Source organism: Perca fluviatilis, chromosome 18 (assembly GCF_010015445.1).
Source record: "Perca fluviatilis chromosome 18, GENO_Pfluv_1.0, whole genome shotgun sequence".
Lineage (NCBI taxonomy): Eukaryota > Metazoa > Chordata > Actinopteri > Perciformes > Percidae > Perca > Perca fluviatilis.
The window spans coordinates 17,269,640-17,291,165 of NC_053129.1; the positions used below are offsets into that span (position 1 = coordinate 17,269,640).

The following is a 21,526-nucleotide window of genomic DNA, read 5'->3' on the forward strand; positions in this document are numbered from 1 at the left end:
CAGCGACGTTAATCTCGCACTTTTCAAAATAAAGGTCCGAAAGCCCTCTCAATTTATGTTCTTGTCCAGTGTTAAAGTAAAATCTTATTTTTACAGTCTATGGTCAAAATAAATAAAAATGTATTGATGTATATATTTTGACAGTGAAACACATAGATTATATTACTACCAATAATAATAATAATAATAATAATAATAATAATAATAATAATAAGTCAGACTTCATTGAACAAGAAGGTTTATTTTCTCTGGAAAAAGTATGGTTTAAAAAACATTGTATAGAAAAGAAAAGGAAGGTCATTAGGAAGTCAAAATTGATTTGTGGAAAACATTTGGAAAATTCTAATTTGGGTAAACAGCTCATGTGCAACACAATTGTCTCATTTCCTGCAACTCACTGGCATCAAGTTATCAGGTTGGAAAAGTACATTGTACATTGGAAAATAAAATATGAAAGGTAGATGCAGCCCATACTGTCGCTCCCTCGGGCTCAAGACAGTCATGAAATACATAATTCATACATAGACATACATGCTGTGGCACACTGACGTTAACAAATTTAAGCGAAACACAAAGAACACAAAAGATCAAAGTGAGTAACAAGTAGGCCTACTGTACAGTAAGATATAAAGCATTGTAATAAACCACAAGTTGTACAAGTTTGTCATATACTGCACATGACTGATCATTAATGTGTATACAAGTTTCATATGACAAAACTGTATATGGTGGCTGCCAAAACTTTTATTATTAATGCTCAAGGCAGTTTACTTAATAGTAATACTTTTTTACAGTTTGGAAATGAAATACTGCTTTATCATTTGACATAACAAAACAGAGGAATTTATATTCAAAATGACTGAAGAGGTATTGCATGAGAAGAATGTCATCTCTGTGTTATCTGGAGGTCACACTATCTGGAGATAGTAAGGAAGTGTAGGAGAGTGATTCAATTGTTAAGCGTTGTAGTGGCAGTAACGGTTTCAGTGAGCACCAAGTTGTACTGTATGAGTTTGCTACATTTTGCTTTCTCTTACACCACTCCAGTGTACCACAATTCATGAGAACATGGTAAAAGAAACAGTGTCTTTGTCTCCTTTCCTTCCTGTCGCTATGAGGGCTGCATGATTACATGCACCTCGCTTCACTATTGTGCTGTGCTGTGGTTTGTGGTAAAAATCTTCATGTTTCTTTCACTTTTCTTGAGTGTGAGATACATCACTTGTTTCTAAAGCAGTTTTTTATGTTTTAATATTTCTAAAAACAAAAATCTAAATATTTCAATACTTACTGAAGAGTTTGAGAGTTTGGTTATTAGTTATAGTTTGTGTCTAGGAGAAGTGATACCTGGGTCAACATTATCATCAGTTTACAGCAAAACTAACAAAACTATTATTTTGAAACTGCAGCAGCATTGTGCCTTAACCCAAAGACTCTTTTAAATTTAAATATGATATTGAGGTAAAGCACTGAACAAGTTTGGTAAGTTCCCTGTCTGTAGGTCTTCAGAGGCGTTGGCACCCTGTCCATGATATTGATCTACACATATTCATGCTGTTGAGAGTCAGATGCAGACTGAAGAGTGGACAGGTCACTTTCATTATACAGTAGCTGCCATCTTTGTGGAACCGAACAATCTCAAGCCATTCAGATACCTGGTAAACAATGATGGAAATGAAATAATTGCTTCAGCTGCAAATAGTCTTAATATGTACAGTCAACATGTCCAATTTGTCAACAAAATTAGGATCCAAAAGTGTTCATGATGTATTGCTGATGGTTGAGAACAGATGAGAGAATCAGCAGTGTGATCAGGGGTTTGGCTCCTCCGCAGCAAATCACAACCGATTTTGTTTAAGCCTCTCGATGTGGTAACAGAGTTTGAGCGCAGGTCCCAGCTTTAGTCCCAGATACTTCATCATCATCTCACTTTTCAGCAAGAGCAGAGCATCTCCATCTATCTCCTGAAACAAATCAGAGACACAGTGTGACTAGCGCTCAGGCTGTTTCTGAGCCTTGTAGCTATGAGAAGAAAAGCTAATAACATTAAATATTAGTTTACACATCTGCTGATTTATATTCAGGACCACAGAGAACTGGGTGATGGGTGAATAAAGCTACAGTTGTTTAATAACAGGTTTTTAAGTAAAAGTATATCTTACCTCTTGCAAGAGGTTCCCTGCCTAACAGCATGCTAGGATATAAAGCTCTATTCCAATACATTTAGTATTTCAGCATAAGTCGATGGCCATGGGCTGCTATATAAAGTGGTCTGGACTCACATGCTTCCTGAATGTGTCAGCGTGGGGACCCAGGGCTTGGGGGTCAGCATCTTTGATAAACCAAACAACCTCCTCAACACCCCAGCTAGATGGGTCCTTACCAGCAGGACGCTTGCACTCTCCAGAGTCTGGCATCGGACTGTATGCTAGGTAACACAGGGGAACAGGTGGAGGGAAGATGCTCAAATGCTCAACATAATGGGGATCCAATTAAGCCAAAAAACAAATAAACAAAATACTGACAGTCCTATATGTCACCTGACAAGACATAAGTTCCACAGCATTGTCACAAAAAATGCCATAGTATGCGTTAGAAATTTCATAATTATAGTATGCTGTAAAAACATCACATAAAAAGTCATAGTATAGTATATCATAAAAAGTCATACAAATTCGTAGTATAGTATGTAATAAAGACATGAAATATGTCATAAAAGTGTCATAAAAAAGTCATAGGTGTTTAAAAGATGTAAACGAAAGCAAAATATACTTCTAAAGCAAAATTGCAAAACACAGCCTCACCATTCCTGTTTACTTCCTGGAAGCTTCCTGGGCTCGATGCTTGTCTGCACAAGCCCATTGGGGTAGAGCAACTGCTGCCACGGTAACCGTAAGAATGCTTCGGTGGGTACTGTGATGTCATGACATTGAAGGCAGAGTCACTAGGATCTACAGCGTAGCGCTTGGAGTCCACTGGTGGGTCACATAAGAAATCTTCAGGCATCGACGTCTCTGCTGGAGGAGGAACGACAGGAAGTGGCATCACTAAAGGTCCAATGTGTGGGAATTTCTCCCATAGGGTTGAGATCATATATCGCAATCAACTCTTCAACTCATTACAGCTACGGTAGCCTTCACGCTTTTTTTCTGATGACGCCAGTCTCTTGCTCTTTTCAATATCCTTTTTCTTTTTCTGGGCGAAGAAGAAGACTCCTGTTACTGAAATTTGGATTTTGAATACGTGTGGTTCTCCATGTTTCCTTCTTTAAACTTGCCGGGGCCCGGGAAGCTACGATACCCATTAGCAGCATTAGCAGCACCTGTGAGTTTATCATGTGACAGCGAAAACGCAAAAGGCGGAGCAGTATGTCCTGTATGTCCCTTACCGGCTAACGTATTTCAAGATGGTGCGTGAATATGGAGCGTCTACCCAAGGGGGTAAGCTTCGCTTCAGAACTCGAACCTCCGATGGCGCCATTTTGTTGCTACAAAGGTATCACCTCCTGTTAGCATTCCACTGACCACCTTTTTTTTTTTTACGTCACTTGACTGCGAATAACTTTACATCTGAAGCGTTTAAAGACTCTATTTGTCCATTGTTTAGTTCTAAAGAAACACGATAATGTATAAAAGGCTCCATTACCTTGTACCTCACGTTATGGCTCCGTAGCAGACATTTTTGTAAAAATAGGCTAACGATTGTGTCATAACCAAGTGACTTACTGTCGCACAGTAGAGGAATTACCGTATAGTACAGGAGAAGCTTGCAGGCAGTTTCGACTTACATTAGCTGTTTAGGTTTAATTGCTAATGTTAACTAGCATGTTAGTTAGCAATAATTAGCCTGTGCTTATGTTATCTCCTTACATATACCTACACTCTCCGTCTCTGTAAGATTGGGAATGATTGAGATTTCTCTTGGCACAGCTACCAGAAGACTTACAACTTTCAGACACGTTGCTCACGTCACATTTACGTTGTCTCCGTCAGTTGGAGGCTGCGCAGTAAAGCAAGGGATCACCGCAAAAGTGCTTCTAATAGCCTTCACTAGTCTCCGTCCAGAGCAACGGGATCTATTGGTCCATTATATATATGTCAATGCGTCTACCCCAGTTCATGCAAATGCAAATGTAAAATTGATGAATTATTGTTCATCACGCCCCTAACCCGGCACCGTCAGACACCGCCTACCAAGAGCCTGGGTCTGTCCGAGGTTTCTCCCTAAAAGGGAGTTTTTCCTCGCCACTGTCGCACTAAATGCTTGCTCTTGGGGGAATTACTGGAATTGTTGGGTCTTTGTAAATTATAGAGTGTGGTCTAGACCTACTCTATCTGTAAAGTGTCCTGAGATAACTCTTGTTATGATTTGATACCATAAATAAAAATTTAATTGAATTTAAAATTTCAAGCCAATAGGAATTCTTGGAATTGATGGTGATGGTAAATATTCATGAAAAAGGACAAGTTTGTGAACATGCAACACTGATTTTGATAATGAACAACTACAAACGTTACACACTGGACCTTTAAAGCCTAGCCCATCTGGGAAATGTTGTCTTTTTTTGTCTGTCAGCAAGGATACGTCGTCATTCATCGTGTTAAATATATCAACGTCAAAGGGTTTTACTTTGTGCTCAGATCAATATAACATCTGCAGACTATGCGCTGCATTAAACAGCAGATACATTTTTCATGTCTTTTAACTACTGAGTTAAATGAATACACAGCTAAGATGTGTTGAAGCTCCTTCAGCCTGTAACTGTATGGATGTAAAACGGCTGAAAGGTAGTCAGTAATTCCTCTGAATCTGCTCCCTTTGTGCCAACCGTTTTTCAGATCGTCAATAATGTAGATGCCTGCTGGTTATGCTAGGGATGGGCAGTTATGAATTCACTTGATGAGAGATTTATAAAATGGAAATGCTCCACTGAGATCATTTTGAATTGCCTCTACTTTGTGCTCACACAAAGGTCAAACGTACTTTATTGTATTCTGAAAAATCTATTATGTGATAGGATCTGCGCATGTGAGTTTGGAAGCTTATATATTGACACACACCAGACACACACAAGGTGCAGAACTGCCTTCATAGCCTACAGTAAATGCTTAAAATTTCCATCCAAACATCTGAAATATTGTTAAATGAACCCTGTAAATATTATAAAAGATAATAAAATGGTATGTTTTTTAATAAATTAACCTTAAAAGTGACAAAATTATCAGTATTTGAAAGGGAGCGTACATTGCTTAGACAGTATCCCAAAAAACACCATGAAATGTGTGTGTGTGTGTGTGTGTGTGTGTGTGTGTGTGTGTGTGTGTGTGTGTGTGTGTGTGTGTGTGTGTGTGTGTGTGTGTGTGTGTGTTTTTGAATGTCTACAGTCTGACATCAAACACCTTTTACGATTTGCAAGAGCAAAGAGAAAACTGCTGGTCCTTGACACATGAGATTCCCATTCCCACCTCAAATACACTAAAGGCAGTCTTTAAATATTTCCTTATTCAGAGCAGGACAGACCGAGAGGGAAAAAAGGAGAGAAAAAAATGAAAGCGAGACAGAAAGAATCGCTGTGTATTTTAATTTTGTGAAAGAATTAAAAATGTCTCCAGAGCAAAAGCAGGAAAGCAAAGCTTGGTGAGAAGATTGAAAGGGAATAAGAAATGACATGTTTGGGTTGTGTTTGAAGGCATGTATTTCTCATTTGAATGTACATTACGTAAACATAGTAAACCCATCTATGGGTTTACTATGTTTGTCTTTGATTCAACAAGCAGACATGCACAAGAGTGTAATGTTTTACATCCATATGCTTTTGGATGTTTTACATCCAAAAGCATATCTCGTCACAGAGAACAAGTCATCTGTGTATTTTAGAGAACAAAGAAGAAAGACACCACACTGACAGGCGTGCATTTTAGCACTGAATTTAAGTCGCAGTCAGAGCAGGGTAGCAGACAGATGAAAAAGATAAGATACAAAAATAAAAGAGAGGAAGGGAGGGCGCATTTCATATCACAAACACACCATCAAATTAAGCTGTGAGTGTATAATACGTGTTCAAATATTAGGAACCCCATCCTCATACTGAATAGATCCAGGTCTCAAGGCCTAAAAACATCATCAGACCTCAGAACTTGAATCAACCCGCTTGCTTCTTACCATTAAATGTCCTGATTAGGATTTTATTTAGTACAGACACATTATTGTTTATGAGCATGTTACTGGATAGCTGCAGTGGTGTAGTCTAATGTATTGTAGTAGGCATACTGTACTGTATATTGGCCAGATTCTGCCTTTTGGGTGGGTGAGGGGGGCATATCATAGTGGGGGGTGGGGGGCATATCATAGTGGGGGGGTCTGGGTGTCCTCCCCCAGGGAAGTTTTGAGCATCAACGACTTCATTTCCTGTATTCGGATACACTTTTATGCACCAATTTATGGTGAAAATACCTTTATTTAGCCTATGTGAAGAAGAAAAACACAGATGACAATTCAAATTATATAAAAAATATAATGGAAAGTGTGTTGTTGCGTGTCATTGGGCATTTTTAAGTGGGTATATGTAAATCCTGGTGCTTTCTTAGTGCGTATCACGTAGACTACACCACTGCTGGATAGAAAAACTTATGAAGGTTAAGATGTATGTGGTGGTGTTACCTGTTAGCACTTGAGGTGTGGCAGAGTGGGGGACAATAGCAGCATCCTGTGGGATGGAGCCCATCTCAGGCTCCGGTGTGCTGCTGGGAGGAGAGTTAGCTAGTGGGGACATCACCATCCTGGGCTTCAGCTACAGGCACACACACACACACACACACACACACACACACACACACACACACACACACACACACACACACGTACACATATGCACATTATTTAATGATGAATGATTCTCGAAACACATCAGAAAACAACAATTGTTGGATCTGTGAAAATTCTTAGATCCTTACTGCTACTCGGGCAAAAAAAGCGCCACAGTGTGCTGTGGTAGCAAATATTGCTGACGCTAATGAGAATATCATCAGTTTTAGAAATATTCATCCACTTAAGTGTTAAAAGGGTGTACATTTTGACCCATAGGTGGCACTAGATGAAAGGTCAGGGGACTGAGAAGGCACTGGCACCACTCAAACCTATAACATTACTAACAGTAGGCTACTACCACTAAATATATCAGCACCATACCAATAATAATATCAATGCCATAATATAATGGTTAGGACGCATACCAACGTCCAAACGTACCCGATTCATTTCTGGCTTAGGACGTGTGTTGCATACCATACCCTCTCCCTCCCAATGCTTGCTGTTTATGTCTACACTGTAGGCTGATCAATAAAGGCAAAATAGTGGAAAATGATCTAAAGAAATCCCGCTAAAACTACCAATAACAATACCAGTGCCAATATCAATACCATTATTAATGACAAAAATAAAACCAGTACTAACATTGATGTGACATTCACACTGTATTTCTACTGACAGTTTTCATTGACAGTTGGAGGGGGTATCGTGACATCAAACCTAGCAAAGCACCAGCTAAAGGCACAGAAGAAGACTGCTAGCTATGCAAATGTGGATGTAAACAATGCAGGTTTTTTATATATTTATAAATTGTGTTATGCAAAAATATTTCTTGAGGAAGGAAATGCTTTCAACACATTTGTTCAGCCACCAGGAAACACAAACTACCGTTCAATGAGAAATTGAATGTGAAAATAACATTTGTTTTTCAAGAAAACTTGAGAGTGTAGCTTTAAAATATGGCATTGATGCAAAGAATTATAAATAAATATAATGATGACTGCCTAACTGACCTTAAAGCCGGGTTTCCTGCCTCTCTTCTTCGGGACCTTGAGAGGCGACAGAGGCTCAACATAGTGACTCTGGAACTCCAGCTTACGGATAGGAGGCCGTCCCCTCTTCCTGCCAGGTACCTTACCCTGGGGCCCCGCTATGAACTGGGGGCAGAGAGCTGGAGTCTGCATCTCTGAGCCGGCGGACAAGGTATTCATCAGACCTGAGAGAGATAGAGAGATTATTAAATGCAATTTCAAAGTAACAGGAAGTGTCAGCTTTAAACTGCACCCACCACTGCCTCAGCTCCAAACTGGAACGGAAACTTATGTACATGTGAGACTACCCCGTCCACACACACACACACACACACACACACACACACAAACAAACACACACACGTCGTGAGACTACCCCGTCCACACACACACACACACACACACACACACACACACACACACACACACACACACACACACACACACACAAACGCTCGTGAGACTACCCCCGTTCCACACACACACACAACACACACACACACACACACACACACACACACACACACACACACACACACACACACACACACACACACACACACACACACACTATAGGAAATAGCAGAAACAAAGCCACATAGAGCTTTGTACTCCATCACACCCCTCCCCCTCTCCAACTGCAAAGATTGCAATAAATATCATTACTGCACAGACAAAGCCTCACACACACACACACACACACACACACACACACACACACACACACACGGCAGTGGTTTCAAGTGTTTGTCTTGGTATCATTAATTCACATGGTTATGACTTTCACAATACATCCCTTTCGCCATCATTTCATTCATGCCACACAATCCCTTACCAGAGATGGCCTTTTAAACTGAAGCTAAGTCGCTCTGTGCTGATTGTGCTTTTTACAGAGGCTGATGTTCTACTAATTAGCCGGCATATGCCTATTAGTCTTCTGTTTCTAATGGCTAAATAATATTATGCAGAACTGACTGGATTTCAATGCAGAGAGATGTTAGAGAATAAAATCCTCTTCTTGTGATGACAAAGTGTTTGTCATTGAGGAAAAACAGGAACAGAGACCGACAGAGCACGTGAATTTGCATGATGCCTCTCAGACCAAATCACACGAAAAAAGCTTCAAAATTAGCACAATATGATCATTGCTTACCATGCACACAGCCGTCTGGTAATCGCTGTCTGTGAGATGCTCCTCTGCAGCAGCAGGTTTCTGAATAATCCCCTGAAGGATCTCCCACAGCCTGTCTCTACTATTCTCTGCTGCAACACACTGTCAGGACGCCGGCAACTCTGTGTGGGGCTCTCTCTCTCTCTTCCTCAATCTTCAACCACCTTCCTCTGAAACAACCCCCTCCTCTACTTTCCTTCTACCCTAACCCCCTTCCTCTGTGTCCCCTTTCAGTTGTCATGGCAACACGCCTCTAACATCCCGCGGCAGCCGGCAGACGTGCTGAGCTCAAAACGATGTGTTTTGTGTGTAGGGGGTGGAGTGTAATGTAATTACAGCTGCCGCAGCTCAGGATTTTTCTTTTCGGTCTTCAAAAAAAGCTTAGAACGGGTGACAAGGGATTCACGCTGTGCAGTGTTTTGTGCTCCAAGCGCTCGAGTTACAAACTGTAATCTGTCCTCAAATTATTTCAGAACAATTCCATTTTCTGCGCAGGAAGCATGTTCTCATGTCCAAAGATTTTACCAAAATCCTAATATGTGAGATCTTTTAATCACTCCTAAATGCTTGAACTGTTCTGGTACAGTCTGGCTTACAAGGTGAAGGGATCAATGTCTCGGTACACCTTCGGCTGCTTTTCTTTCTGATAAAAAAATGATTGCTGGCAAAGCTCACAGCCTTCATTTCATTTATAGACTTCTTCTTCCTTTGTGTCAGCTGGTGTATGCTGCTTTTGTTTTTATCTGTAATAAAAAAATAATAAAATACAAACAAAAAAGACCAGCCAAAGGCAAGGTAGAAGGTAGCTGAGGTGTAGGTATTAAAAGAAAAAGCAGGCTCCAGAGGGATTATTTGTTCTTATAGTCTACAAAAGTACAACTTAGGTTTTCCCCCTTCACCACCACATATCGATTAGTTATTTACTCAGGTTGCTATGCCGATTCCCATTCGTGGTCAAAGAAGCTACACTGGTGGGTCTTAACGCTCAATCAAAATCAGGTCAACCTTTCACAGGGAGGATCAAACGCCGGCGTGCCCTCGCTCCAACACAGAAGCGCTGCCAGTGTGTAAAGAGATTTGTCAGGGGTTGGCTGCAAAGCGGTTGCGTTTGAATACTGAATGTGACAGGCCAGGCAAACTGCAGTATTTCATTACTTGAGGCCCATACTGTACATGATAATAAAAAAAGGGAAAATAAACAGCAAGGTCAGGACAATAAGGCTGAGATACTGAGTGCTGGCACACACTGACCATGATGGTAGGAGCGTGCGTGTGTGTGTGTGTGTGTGTGTGTGTGTGTGTGTGTGTGTGTGTGTGTGTGTGTGTGTGTGTGTGTGTGTGTGTGTGTGTGTGTGTGTGTGTGTGTGTGTGAAGGAAGAGACCCATAAATCATAAAAGTAATTACACAGTGAGATTAATCCTGATGTCCCTCCTCAATCAGCCCTGTCCCATTACAGTGCATCACATTACAGACAAAGACAGACTGAGAGAGAACAGATAATCACCTTTTACTTAAAAAGAATTGGATATGACGGGGGAAGCCCATTAATACCGTCTGACAATATTAGGCAGTAACACCATTTTTGCAGGCGAGGGGAAAGATTTGCACCTTAACACAATACATTTGGGGCCGCAGCCTCATTTTTTTATGGCTAATTTAGCAATTAAGAGATCGGTGAACCCCTACGCCCAATTTCATTTTCCGACTAAGGGATATTGTCTCTTTTTTGGAAGCTGAATGTTAGAGGAAGGCATGTGTTATGGACACAGTTATGCAGCAATGATCAGCAATGATTAGCATAACTTAATCACCAGCTTCAGGGGATGGAGATTTGTATCTGTTTTCACTTATGCAGAAGAAAAACTGCAATGAAGTGAACTATGCCTCACTAGACTGCACACCTACACACATATAAACAGTCTAAACACAGTGTCACAAACACACACACACACACACATACTAAATTGCATGCATAGAATGATCGCACTTTAACTAGAAACTATATACCCCCCGCCTGCTTGCCTAGCATAGATTAGTGTGTGTGTGTGTGTGTTTTCTCTAATCAATGTAACCAACCCCCTGAATTTATTTACAGCTCAGGCAGGGCGTCGCCATGGTAACAGACAGTGAAATCGGATTCTGTGCCAGAGACTTGTGATAAGGTGGGAATAAATAAACGCATAAACAACAATGTGTGTATTAAATAAGGCACGCTCACACACACACACACACATGCACACGCGCACACACACACACACACACACACACACACACACACACACACACTGCCCCTCCTTATCTCCACTGAGCTCCTTCATAACACAACACACTCCAAAAGAAAGGGAAGGTGGAGAGTATTGCTCTTTTCATCAGCTATGGATCAGGGAGAGAGGGGGAAATGAGAGAATTTGATACATAACATCCAGGAATACCTAAATGTCCTCTTCTCACAATCTCACACACACACACACACACACACGCACACACACACATACACACACACATAAACTGCACACTTTTGAAAATGACTACTTGAGTTGACTTGCTCTATTTCCTCTTAAACAGTGGTTGCATACATTTACTCAAGTACTGTACTTCAGTTCATTATTTAGGTATTAGAAGTATTTCCATTTCCACTACTTTTTACTTCAAGTACTGGAAAGTATTTCTGTATTTTCAACTCCCCTACATTTTTTTCTACCAGATGCAGTTATTTTACAGATTTGAGCTTCATATACAAAATATAGGAAGACCTTGCAAATATGATGCATTGTTTTAAATAAAACTCAACACACTTTAATGCGTCATTAATAAGGATCCAGTAATATAATTTATAATAATATAACAGTGACATTCGGCCACCATAACAAGTATTTACTAATAATTCTTACATACTTTTAGCTAAGACACATTTTTAATGTAGTATTTTTACATTGTGTTATTCCTACTTTTACTTAAGTAAAGGATCCGAGGACTTCTTCCACCACTGATGTTAAACTGAAACACCAACAGACTACCAATTACATTCCAGCAGATACTGGCTGTCTGGCCAAATCACCCCTTCAAAGTAAAGTGCCGAGAATCATTTTTTAAGAATCAGCTCTTACTTTGAGTGCAGGTGTCGGGGGCCCGGCTCCTCAGCCTCCGCCCAACTGGCTCTGACCCCGCCTCCAAGTCCACCAGCTGCCAGCAGCTCCGCCCCCGGTTGTCACGGCGATCCAAACGCAGACGAAGGCGTACACCCTTGCTGAGGACGCCAGGTAACCAAGCAACAGGATGGGGAGGAGAATGGGCCAGTTCCAGGTAGGAGTCAGGGTTGAAATCCCGGCCGCCTCGCAGTCTCATGCCCTCGCAGCCCGCCATGGGAAAGCGAGATACATCACACTGGAGAAAACAACAATGCACGTAAAATGTTGTACACAGGTACAGTACAGGCCAAAAGTTTGGACACACCTTCTCATTCAATGCGTTTTCTCTATTTACATTGTAGATTCTCACTGAAGGCATCAAAACTATGAATGAACAGATATGCAATTATGTACTTAACAAAAAATTGTGAAATAACTGAAAACATGTCTTATATTTTAGATTCCTCAAAGTAGCCACCCTTTGCTTTTTTGATAGCGCTACAAACCCTTGGTGTTCTCTCAATGAGCTTCATGAGGTAGTCACCTGAAATGGTTTTCACTTCACAGGTGTGCCTTGTCAGGGTTAATTAGTGGAATTATTTCCCTTATTAATGGGGTTGGGACCATCAGTTGTGTTGTGCAGAAGTCAGGTTGATACACAGCCGACAGCCCTACTGTTAGAATTCATATTATGGCAAGAACCAATCAGCTAAGTAAAGAGAAATGAGTGGCCATCCTTACTTTAACAAATGAAGGTCAGTCAGTCCGGAAAATTGAGAAAACTTTGAATGTGTCCCCAAGTGCAGTCGCAAAAACCATCAAGCGCTACAACAAAACTGGCTCACATGAGGAGCGCCCCAGGAAAGGAAGACCAAGAGTCACCTCTGCTGCTGAGGATAAGTTCATCCGAGTCACCAGCCTCAGAAATCGCAAGTTAACAGCAGCTCAGATTAGAGACCAGATGAATGCCACACAGAGTTCTAGCAGCAGACACATCTCTAGAACAACTGTTAAGAGGAGACTGCGCGAATCAGGCCTTCATGGTCAAGTAGCTGCTAGGAAGCCACTGCTAAGGAGAGGCAACAAGCAGAAGAGATTTGTTTAGGCCAAGAAACACAAGGAATGGACATTAGACCAGTGGAAATCTGTGCTTTGGTCTGATGAGTCTAAATTTGAGATCTTTGGTTCCAACCGCTGTGTCTTTGTGCGACGCAGAAAAGGTGAACGGATGGATTCTACATGCCTGGTTCCCACCGTGAAGCATGGAGGAGGAGGTGTGATGGTGTGGGGGTGCTTTGCTGGTGACACTGTTGGGGATTTATTCAAAATTGAAGGCATACTGAACCAGCATGGCTACCACAGCATCCTGCAGCGACATGCCATCCCATCCGGTTTGCATTTAGTTGGACCATCATTTATTTTTCAACAGGACAATGACCCCAAACACACCTCCAGGCTGTGTAAGGGCTATTTGACCAAGAAGGAGAGTGATGGAGTGCTGCGCCAGATGACCTGGCCTCCATAGTCACCGGACCTGAACCCAATCGAGATGGTTTGGGGTGAGCTGGACCGCAGAGTGAAGGCAAAAGGGCCAACAAGTGCTCAAAGCATCTCTGGGAACTCCTTCAAGACTGTTGGAAAACCATTTCAGGTGACTAACTCTTGAAGCTCATCCAGAGAATGCCAAGATTGTGCAAAGCAGTAATCAGAGCAAAGGTTGGCTACTTTGAAGAAACTAGACTATAAGACTTGTTTTCAGTTATTTCACACTTTTTTGTTAAGTACATAATTCCACATGTGTTCATTCATAGTTTTGATGCCTTCAGTGAGAATCTACAATGTAAATAGTCATGAAAATAAAGAAAACGCATTGAATGAGAAGGTGTGTCCAAACTTTTGGCCTATACTGTATATAAACCTGCTGTCAAATGTGAATGTATTCACAGTTCATTTTTTTAATCAATCTGAATTCTACTTATCACCCTTTGCTCATGATGAAGTGCTCTAATATAAGCTTTTTAAAAAAAAATTAGTTTTAAATCCACAAAAAAATTAATTGGGGTAAACGGTTATGTAATTACACCAGTGGGTTTTCAGAGGTCAAAGAAATAAAGAATATGACTTTGCTAATGATAAAAGTATTGGGGACAATGCATCTATTGTGCTGTAAAGTAAATGCAATTTGGCCAGCAGGGTGCTGGTGTACTGATTGACGTTTAACTAACTGAGCTTTCAGTCTCCCCTGTATTGGATGGAACAAAGGCAGGTAAAGAGGGGGAAGAGGGAAACTGTGAAAGGTTTAAAAGCTGATGAAAATGTTCGCATTATCACCCATTTCCCCATTTTGCATGCAGATCTTTTTTCTGTTTGGTGGTTGTTAGTCCTACCCAGGGCTTTTTTTTTTTTTTTTTACCACTATCAGTCTTAGAGCAAATAATGTGTACAATGGTATATCATATTTGGTTAGATTTTAGGTTGTACCATTAGACAACATTACTGCTACAGCATTCTGTCCCATCACAAAACGTATATACAGTAAAGGCTTCTTCTGCTTCCTTCCAAAGATTTGTGGATTATCAGCAAATACAATTTGACAGCAATGGAAGGAATTCATTACATATAATTAAATGAATTTATCTAAACTGTAATCAAATATTATGTGATATATATACTCTGTCACGCTCTACTTAGCCTTCGCAAGAATGACAGCAGCATGCAGGACTCGTACTGTTGGCTACTGGAGGAAGCTGTATCGAACACAGAGATCCGTGTCGGATAATGAATCCGGATGCTAACATGCTAACAATGACAATGCAAACATTTTGACATTTAGCAGGTATAATATTTAACACATCGACCAATCATAGTTTAGGGTGCCAACATTAGCTAATTAGCTGTAAACAAAGTACAGCTGAAGCTGATAATAATGTCATTATGGTATCATTTGTTTATTGGACTCATCCTCTGGTGACCATGAATGTCTGTACCAATTTCTATGGCAATCCACCCAACAGTTATTGAGATATTTCACTAAAAACCAAAAATGTCAACCTCATGGTGGCGCTAGAGGAACAGCCAGGGGATCCTCAACGTCAGTAGGATCCATCACCTGGGGACCATGGATGGTTGTACAAAATATCCTACAGTTGTTGAGATATTTCAGTCTTCAGTGGTGGACCTCGCAAAAAAATACTCACAAAGTACAGGCCCACTAAAAGATACTCAGTTAAAAACAGTGAATGTAGTAAATAACTTATACTTGTCCTATATATACAGAGGAGAGAGATATGAGAAAAGAACATGCAGTGGAAAACTGGGACATTTAAAGAGCAGATAAAACATTTTTTTAAGGGATGAACTGTCAGCCTGCCAACTGTCAGGTTGGTATTCCATATTACCAAAAAAGAAATCAGAAACATCAAACAGTCATCCTGAAAAACATGAAAGAAGATGGTTCTTCCACACACACACACACACACACACACACACACACACACACACACACACACACACACACACACACACACACACACAGAGACAAACATTCTATCTGTAGTACTGTGAAATAACAAGAATAAAAAAAGTTAAGAATTGATGAAACAGAGTGCAACCCAGCACACACACACACACACACACACACACACACACACACACACACACACACACACACACACACACACACACACACACACACACACACACACACACACACACATACAATGGGGAATGCTTCTGTTTCTATCTAAAGGCTCTGAGTCCCATGAGAGCAGGAAACTACTTTGTCTTGCCACTCTAGCAAAACACTTGTGGCTTGGAGCCCTGCCAGAAGTGTAGCTGAAATCAAATATGAACACACACACACACACACACACACACACACACACACACACACACACACACACACACACACACACACACACACACACACACACACACACACACTTGCTGTTCATTCCCAAAAGCTGTGGAAGAGCTAAGCAGTGATGGAGAAAATGCCTGAGTGGAGGAGAAACTCAGTTTTATGGCTTTACTAGAATGACCTACATACTAATACTTACATAAATAGTTCTTAGTCAGAAGTGAGAACTGTAAATTTTGTGCAAAGCAGAGGAAAAACCAATTACTATTATATCACATTTGTAAATAATAGATTTAATAGATTGATTGATTGGCTCAGTGGGTAGAGCAGGTGCACATATACTGAGAGGTTTATGCCTCGATGTTGAGGTCCCCGGTTCAAATCTGACCTCTGATGATTTCCTGCATGTTTTCACCCTCTCTCTCCCCTTTCTCACCTAGCTGTCCTGTCAAATTAAAGGTGGAAAAGCCCAAAAAAACAATACTTGTACAGGACCCTTTTGCCAATTAAGTCCTGGTATTGGTGTATAGTGCCTTGCAAAGAGGCTCAAAACAAACTCTCCCTGTGGTTGAGCCATAACTGCAGCAACTGGCTACTCTGCAATGCCTGTCTTTTCAAAAGAGTATGCACTTTATAAGAAATAAGTAATGAAATCAATACATTCAGTTAGACCCCACAACTGCAGACGTGCAGCGCCATCTGAAACATAAACACAGCTCAGGCTGGACTTGGTGAAATGATGGGTTACAAACTTCGTCCATGATATAACTTTGATCTCATGGCCTTGGTTTTAGATCTGCTAAACTCTTGCCACCCATCATTTTGTATCCCGGGAAATGTGAAAAGAAAAATGGATGACAAAAAAATCACACACCCACTGTGTTTATTTATGTGTTTATTTATATTAAGAGTCTGCAAAGGTGTGCATGTTGTCTGCATGGACTGTTTCTTTGTGTGGAAATGCAGTCATTCTGTAAAGTGCAATCATTTCTTAAACTTTTAATTTCAGTGTGCATGTTTCAAATTCACTGACCGGGCTTCAAATCCCCAAAAACACAGACCAAAATGTTCCTGGTGAGATGAGTAAAGAGGGACATCTGTTAAATTTGTTGCTACACTATTTGCATTATTGCACACACATTACCACCACTGCAGGTTGGCAGTGTGGTCTCAAGCTAATTTTGGTTTGAGGGGGAGTCAACGGTTAGAATATTCAGAATAATCAATGTGAGCCCACTGCTATCTTAAAAATGTGCATGTGCATTTAGGTAAATGAGGATTTATCAAGTTCATGCAGCACTCTGCAATCAACTTTTCTGTAATGAACTTAAGTAGGCTATTATATATTTTTTATGTCTAATGGACATTTGATAGTATATTAAATAAGTCCTCTTATAGGAAAATATAAGTCTAAAGTAGCCTAGTAGTATGATATCATCATGACATGCAAGCACCAAGCAGTCAGGTATTCTCTAGAGACTTCTATAGGGACTAAAGTGAGTTTAACCTTGTTGCAGTCTGCGTTTAATAATTTTACATTGACGTGTTCTATGCAATTTCATTTTACAAAATGTTAGGATAAAGGATGCCTTTAAGTTCGTGTTTGTGATATAGTCTCATATCTTTACCTATCTCGATTGGGTCGGTTCGACGACGGGAATCCAATTCTCCACAGCAGGCTGACAGACGCTGAGTCGGTGCATGGAGCAGCAGAAGCGGCAGGCACACAAGGGGAACTCTCGGCTTGGGTCTGTCCGGGTTCCACCCCTGCATATGCGGCAGGGAAGCGAGCGAGTACCGCTGGCTGGTCTAGAGTCTGCGGGGCGGGGAAGCAAAGCCGCAGTTTGACCTTCCCAACGTTGTCCGGAGGTTTTTGGTAGGCGTTAACGTGCTCAAGGGCGCAAGTTGGATGGGAAACGTGTTACTGACTCGTTAGCGGGTCTGTTGTTGAGGATAATTTTCCTATCTGGCTTTAAAGCTGCATCTCATTTACCTGCAGAGGGAGAGACAGCACGGTAAATGAAATAGGAGCACTCAATCTGAAGACGTTCAGCCCCCTCTTGATAACCCCCCAAAAACTCCTCGATAGAGATGGAGTGTTTGAGTCGAACCCAGAGTTTATGGTACGTTGCTTTTTATTGTTTCTCATAATAATAGTTGTGGTATAGCTATAGGCTATACATATCTATACAATATGCTTTGTCGTTTCACTTCATTAGCCAAAAAGTACAGATTTAGCCTCTCTTGAATAGCATTAAGATGTCTTTCAATCATTCAATTCAATTTTATTTATAGTATCAAATCATAACAGAGTTATCTCGTGACACTTTACAGATAGAGTAGGTCTAGACCACACTCTATAAATTCCAAAACCCCAACAATTACAGTAATTCCCTCAAGAGCAAGCATTAGCAGTGGCTGTTGAGACAGTGGCGAGGAAAAACTCCCTTTTAGGAAGAAACCTCGGCAGACCCAGACTCTTGGTAGGCGGTGTCTGACGGGGCCGGTTGGGGGTGTGATGAACAGTAGCAAATAATAGTCACGTTAAAGATAATGGAACAGTGACTTCGAAGGTCATCGAGGAAGTTCATGTCATAGCAGGGCACATCGTGTCATACTGAGTAGTGCAGTCTCCTATACCGGATCCTGACTACTACTCTGTGCATATGAACATCACAGCAGGGCGTTGCGGGATGTAACGTGGCGCTGCAGAGCATGGGTGGATGTGGCGGACGTCATGCTATCTTGAGGAACTGAACCCAAATTTGCAAACCATACTGTCAGGGAATTCCCACACCTGTTCAAATGAAACTGGTCTGCATAGCCGTTGCTGTCTCCAAGTAGAATGATTAATATGCTAAGACTAGAGTTTGACAGGGTCCCAATCAGGGGCGTCGGACTGGGGGGAAAAAGGGGACTGAGTACCCAGGGCCCTCATGTGAGGAGGACCCAAAAAGATGCTAGAATGAATAGCTGTGGATGCGGGGAGTGGCCCATAGAAAATGCCTTTCTACAGGGCCCAGAATGTTGTGCTACACCCATGGTCCCAGTATTAGGTAATAATGCAGGACCCACTTTAGTTGATATTGTGGTTTTCAACAGGTTTGAAATTCATTAAAATACCCGAAAAAAGAAAATCCTATGACAGGCATCCTCTCTGTAATTAGCTACCTACAGTCTATATGGAAAATAATGACACCATCTCATTTAAAAGTTTTTATTTGAAATGATTTTAAATACAAATAATATACTTTTCCATTTACAATGACAGTTCCTTTGTAAACAAAAGTGGCAGATAGATAGTCATTATTGGGTAGTTTGTCCAAACTGAGGCGGCCTGCCGGCCAGTCGCCTGGACAAGGTCTGTCATGGGAGAGATGGTGTCGCATTTAACCTCACTGCAGTTTTTTTTTTTTTTTTCCCCACACAGCGTCAATCACTGATGCTACATTCTATTGCAGAGCGATCAATACTCAAGAGTACAATATAACCTGTTAACATACACCTGCTTTGAACACAATTACGGGAGAGTAGTGGCGTGCATGTGAGTTTGTGTGTATGTGGTGTCAGGAGAGTGTGTCCAGAAATATTCATACCTTTATCTCTCCCACACTAACATGACACACAAGTATATACGGCAAAAGAAAACTTGTAACTGTTGAAAGCAGATATTCATGGTAAAAGATTAGTCATTTCTTTTAAACACTGTAAAGTCATCAACATACAGGAAGAGCCCATAGAGCTAAACAAGGAAGCTCTGATTTCTTTCTTTTTTTGCACTCGTGAGTCTAACGCATGTAAAAAACCAAGGTTAGATTGGAACAAAACAAGACAATGTGTTGCATGTTATAACTAGAGCTTAAGTGAGATGAAACAACTCATTTTGAATGAAAGGGGGTTCTTTTGGCTGGCCAGAACTGTTCTGTATTCCACAGACAGACAAACCTTTCCTTCTGAAATGGCAGTTGCACTAACAAAACTGAGCTTGTTCCGCTTTAATGAACAAAGAGAAAATGTGCTGGACAGAATATGCTTAGTCTTACACGAAAAGTTCCTTTTGACAGGTTCTTGTTAGCAACACTTTCATCCAGCTCATGAGTGCTGTGCGTGTCAGGGACCTCATACTCCAATCCCTTTAACACAGGGCCGCTCACATCACATCACGTACGATTGCTAATCCTCTTCCAGCGGGCAAAACTTCTTATTAGAGGCTTTGTCGTAGCAAGATCAGTGATATGTATACCAAGACTGGTGGAGCTAGAGTTTACTATGAAGAAACAAAAACACTTACAAAACACAAAAGAAGTTTTTTTCTGCTTTCCCAAGAACCTCTGGCGCATAGCACCCAAGGACTTGTATGTGGTGGTATTTCAGTTGTATTCATAAGGCCTTTTTGGACAATGAGTATACACTGGAATGTGCTACAATTGTAAAAGGAAAAAAAGGATGAAGAGAAAGGAAGTCACTTCACTGGAAAGCCACAAGTATGTATCAGTATCTGAGCCCCTTAAAAAGACTGAAAACTCACAACCTGAATGTAGTATATGGACAAGAAGAGTACTCAATAATTCAAACAAATCTTAACACTGCAAGTTTTGCCATTCCCCATTATACTTGAGGTCAATTCATTTCAAGAGCCACGTGCTTTCAACCTTTTCAAACAGTTTGGCGTGGATCTCAGGGGCAGAACAGGCATCACTAACAGAACTGACTGGAGATCAGTGTCTATTGGTAGTCGTCTCCTTAAACATACAGTGAGTATAAGTACATACAAGTGACTGGCTGGTTTTGACAGCGAAAAAAAAAAAGAATGAAATGTGAAGAGACTCAACTGTGCCCCCCGTGCTCTGAAAGGAGCAAACGTCCCAATGGTTGACGTGATCCGCGACGAAAAGGGCTAAGGCTCTTCTGCAGTTTTAAGTGTACATTAGAAAGTATCATTTGCGTGGAAAACATCAGTGCCGAGTGATTTTTAAAATTAGGAGCAAGAGCGAGGTCATGATTTCCATATGGAGGTCATGTATTTTTGTAAATTTTGCAAACGGAATTAGTTGTTCTACATCCCCCTCTCCCCCTCAAGAAAAGAAGAAAAAAACAACCAGATAATAGGTCCTTCAGTCCACAGTGTGTCAATCGTTCATACCTGTACAAACACATACAAGGTTACACACACACACACACACACACACACACACACACACACACACACACACACACACACACACACACACACACACACACACACACACACACACACACACACACACACACACACACAAAAAAAAAAAAAAAAAAAACACACACACCCACACACACACACACACACACACCCCCACCCCCACACACACACACAAAAAACCCACACCGGTAAGTATTCACAGAATTCTCTTCCGCCAGCAACGGAAAGAAAATGAACAAGTCTCTGTAGAAAAGGGGAAATGGAGGGGAGGGGGGGTCGCAGTCCATGAAAAGATAAAAAGGAAGGAGAAGAAGGAGGGATCTGTGTGTATAAATTGTCCCCGGTAATTC

General features: G+C 41.1%; 1 protein-coding gene across 2 annotated transcripts; it reads right to left on the reverse strand.

Annotated features, from left to right (window-relative positions):
* Positions 1–221: 221 nt before the first annotated feature.
* scml4 (Scm polycomb group protein like 4) lies at positions 222–18,002 on the reverse strand. Of its 2 annotated transcripts, none has more exons than XM_039781812.1 (7): positions 17,626–18,002; positions 12,118–12,394; positions 7,821–8,023; positions 6,661–6,790; positions 2,805–3,014; positions 2,283–2,428; positions 222–1,964 (listed from the first exon to the last, which is right to left on the reverse strand). In XM_039781812.1, the coding sequence occupies exons 2-7, from the start codon at positions 12,371–12,373 to the stop codon at positions 1,839–1,841; spliced, it is 1,071 nt and encodes a 356-aa protein (XP_039637746.1). In that variant the 5' UTR covers positions 12,374–12,394; positions 17,626–18,002; the 3' UTR covers positions 222–1,838. The 2 variants fall into 2 exon arrangements, with proteins under 2 accessions (XP_039637746.1, XP_039637745.1); XM_039781811.1 differs by having other exon boundaries at positions 2,805–3,017; positions 17,626–17,999.
* Positions 18,003–21,526: the final 3,524 nt, after the last annotated feature.

Coding starts and splice junctions, on each gene's coding strand:
- scml4 (XM_039781811.1), bottom strand. CDS start 12,373: ATGGCGGGCTGCGAGGGCATGAGACTGCGAGGCGGCCGGGATTTCAAC. Junction 8,024..12,117: donor CCCCGACACCTGCACTCAAA/GTAAGAGCTGAT, acceptor TATCTCTCTCAG/GTCTGATGAATACCTTGTCC. Junction 6,791..7,820: donor GCAGGAAACCCGGCTTTAAG/GTCAGTTAGGCA, acceptor GTGTGCCTGTAG/CTGAAGCCCAGGATGGTGAT.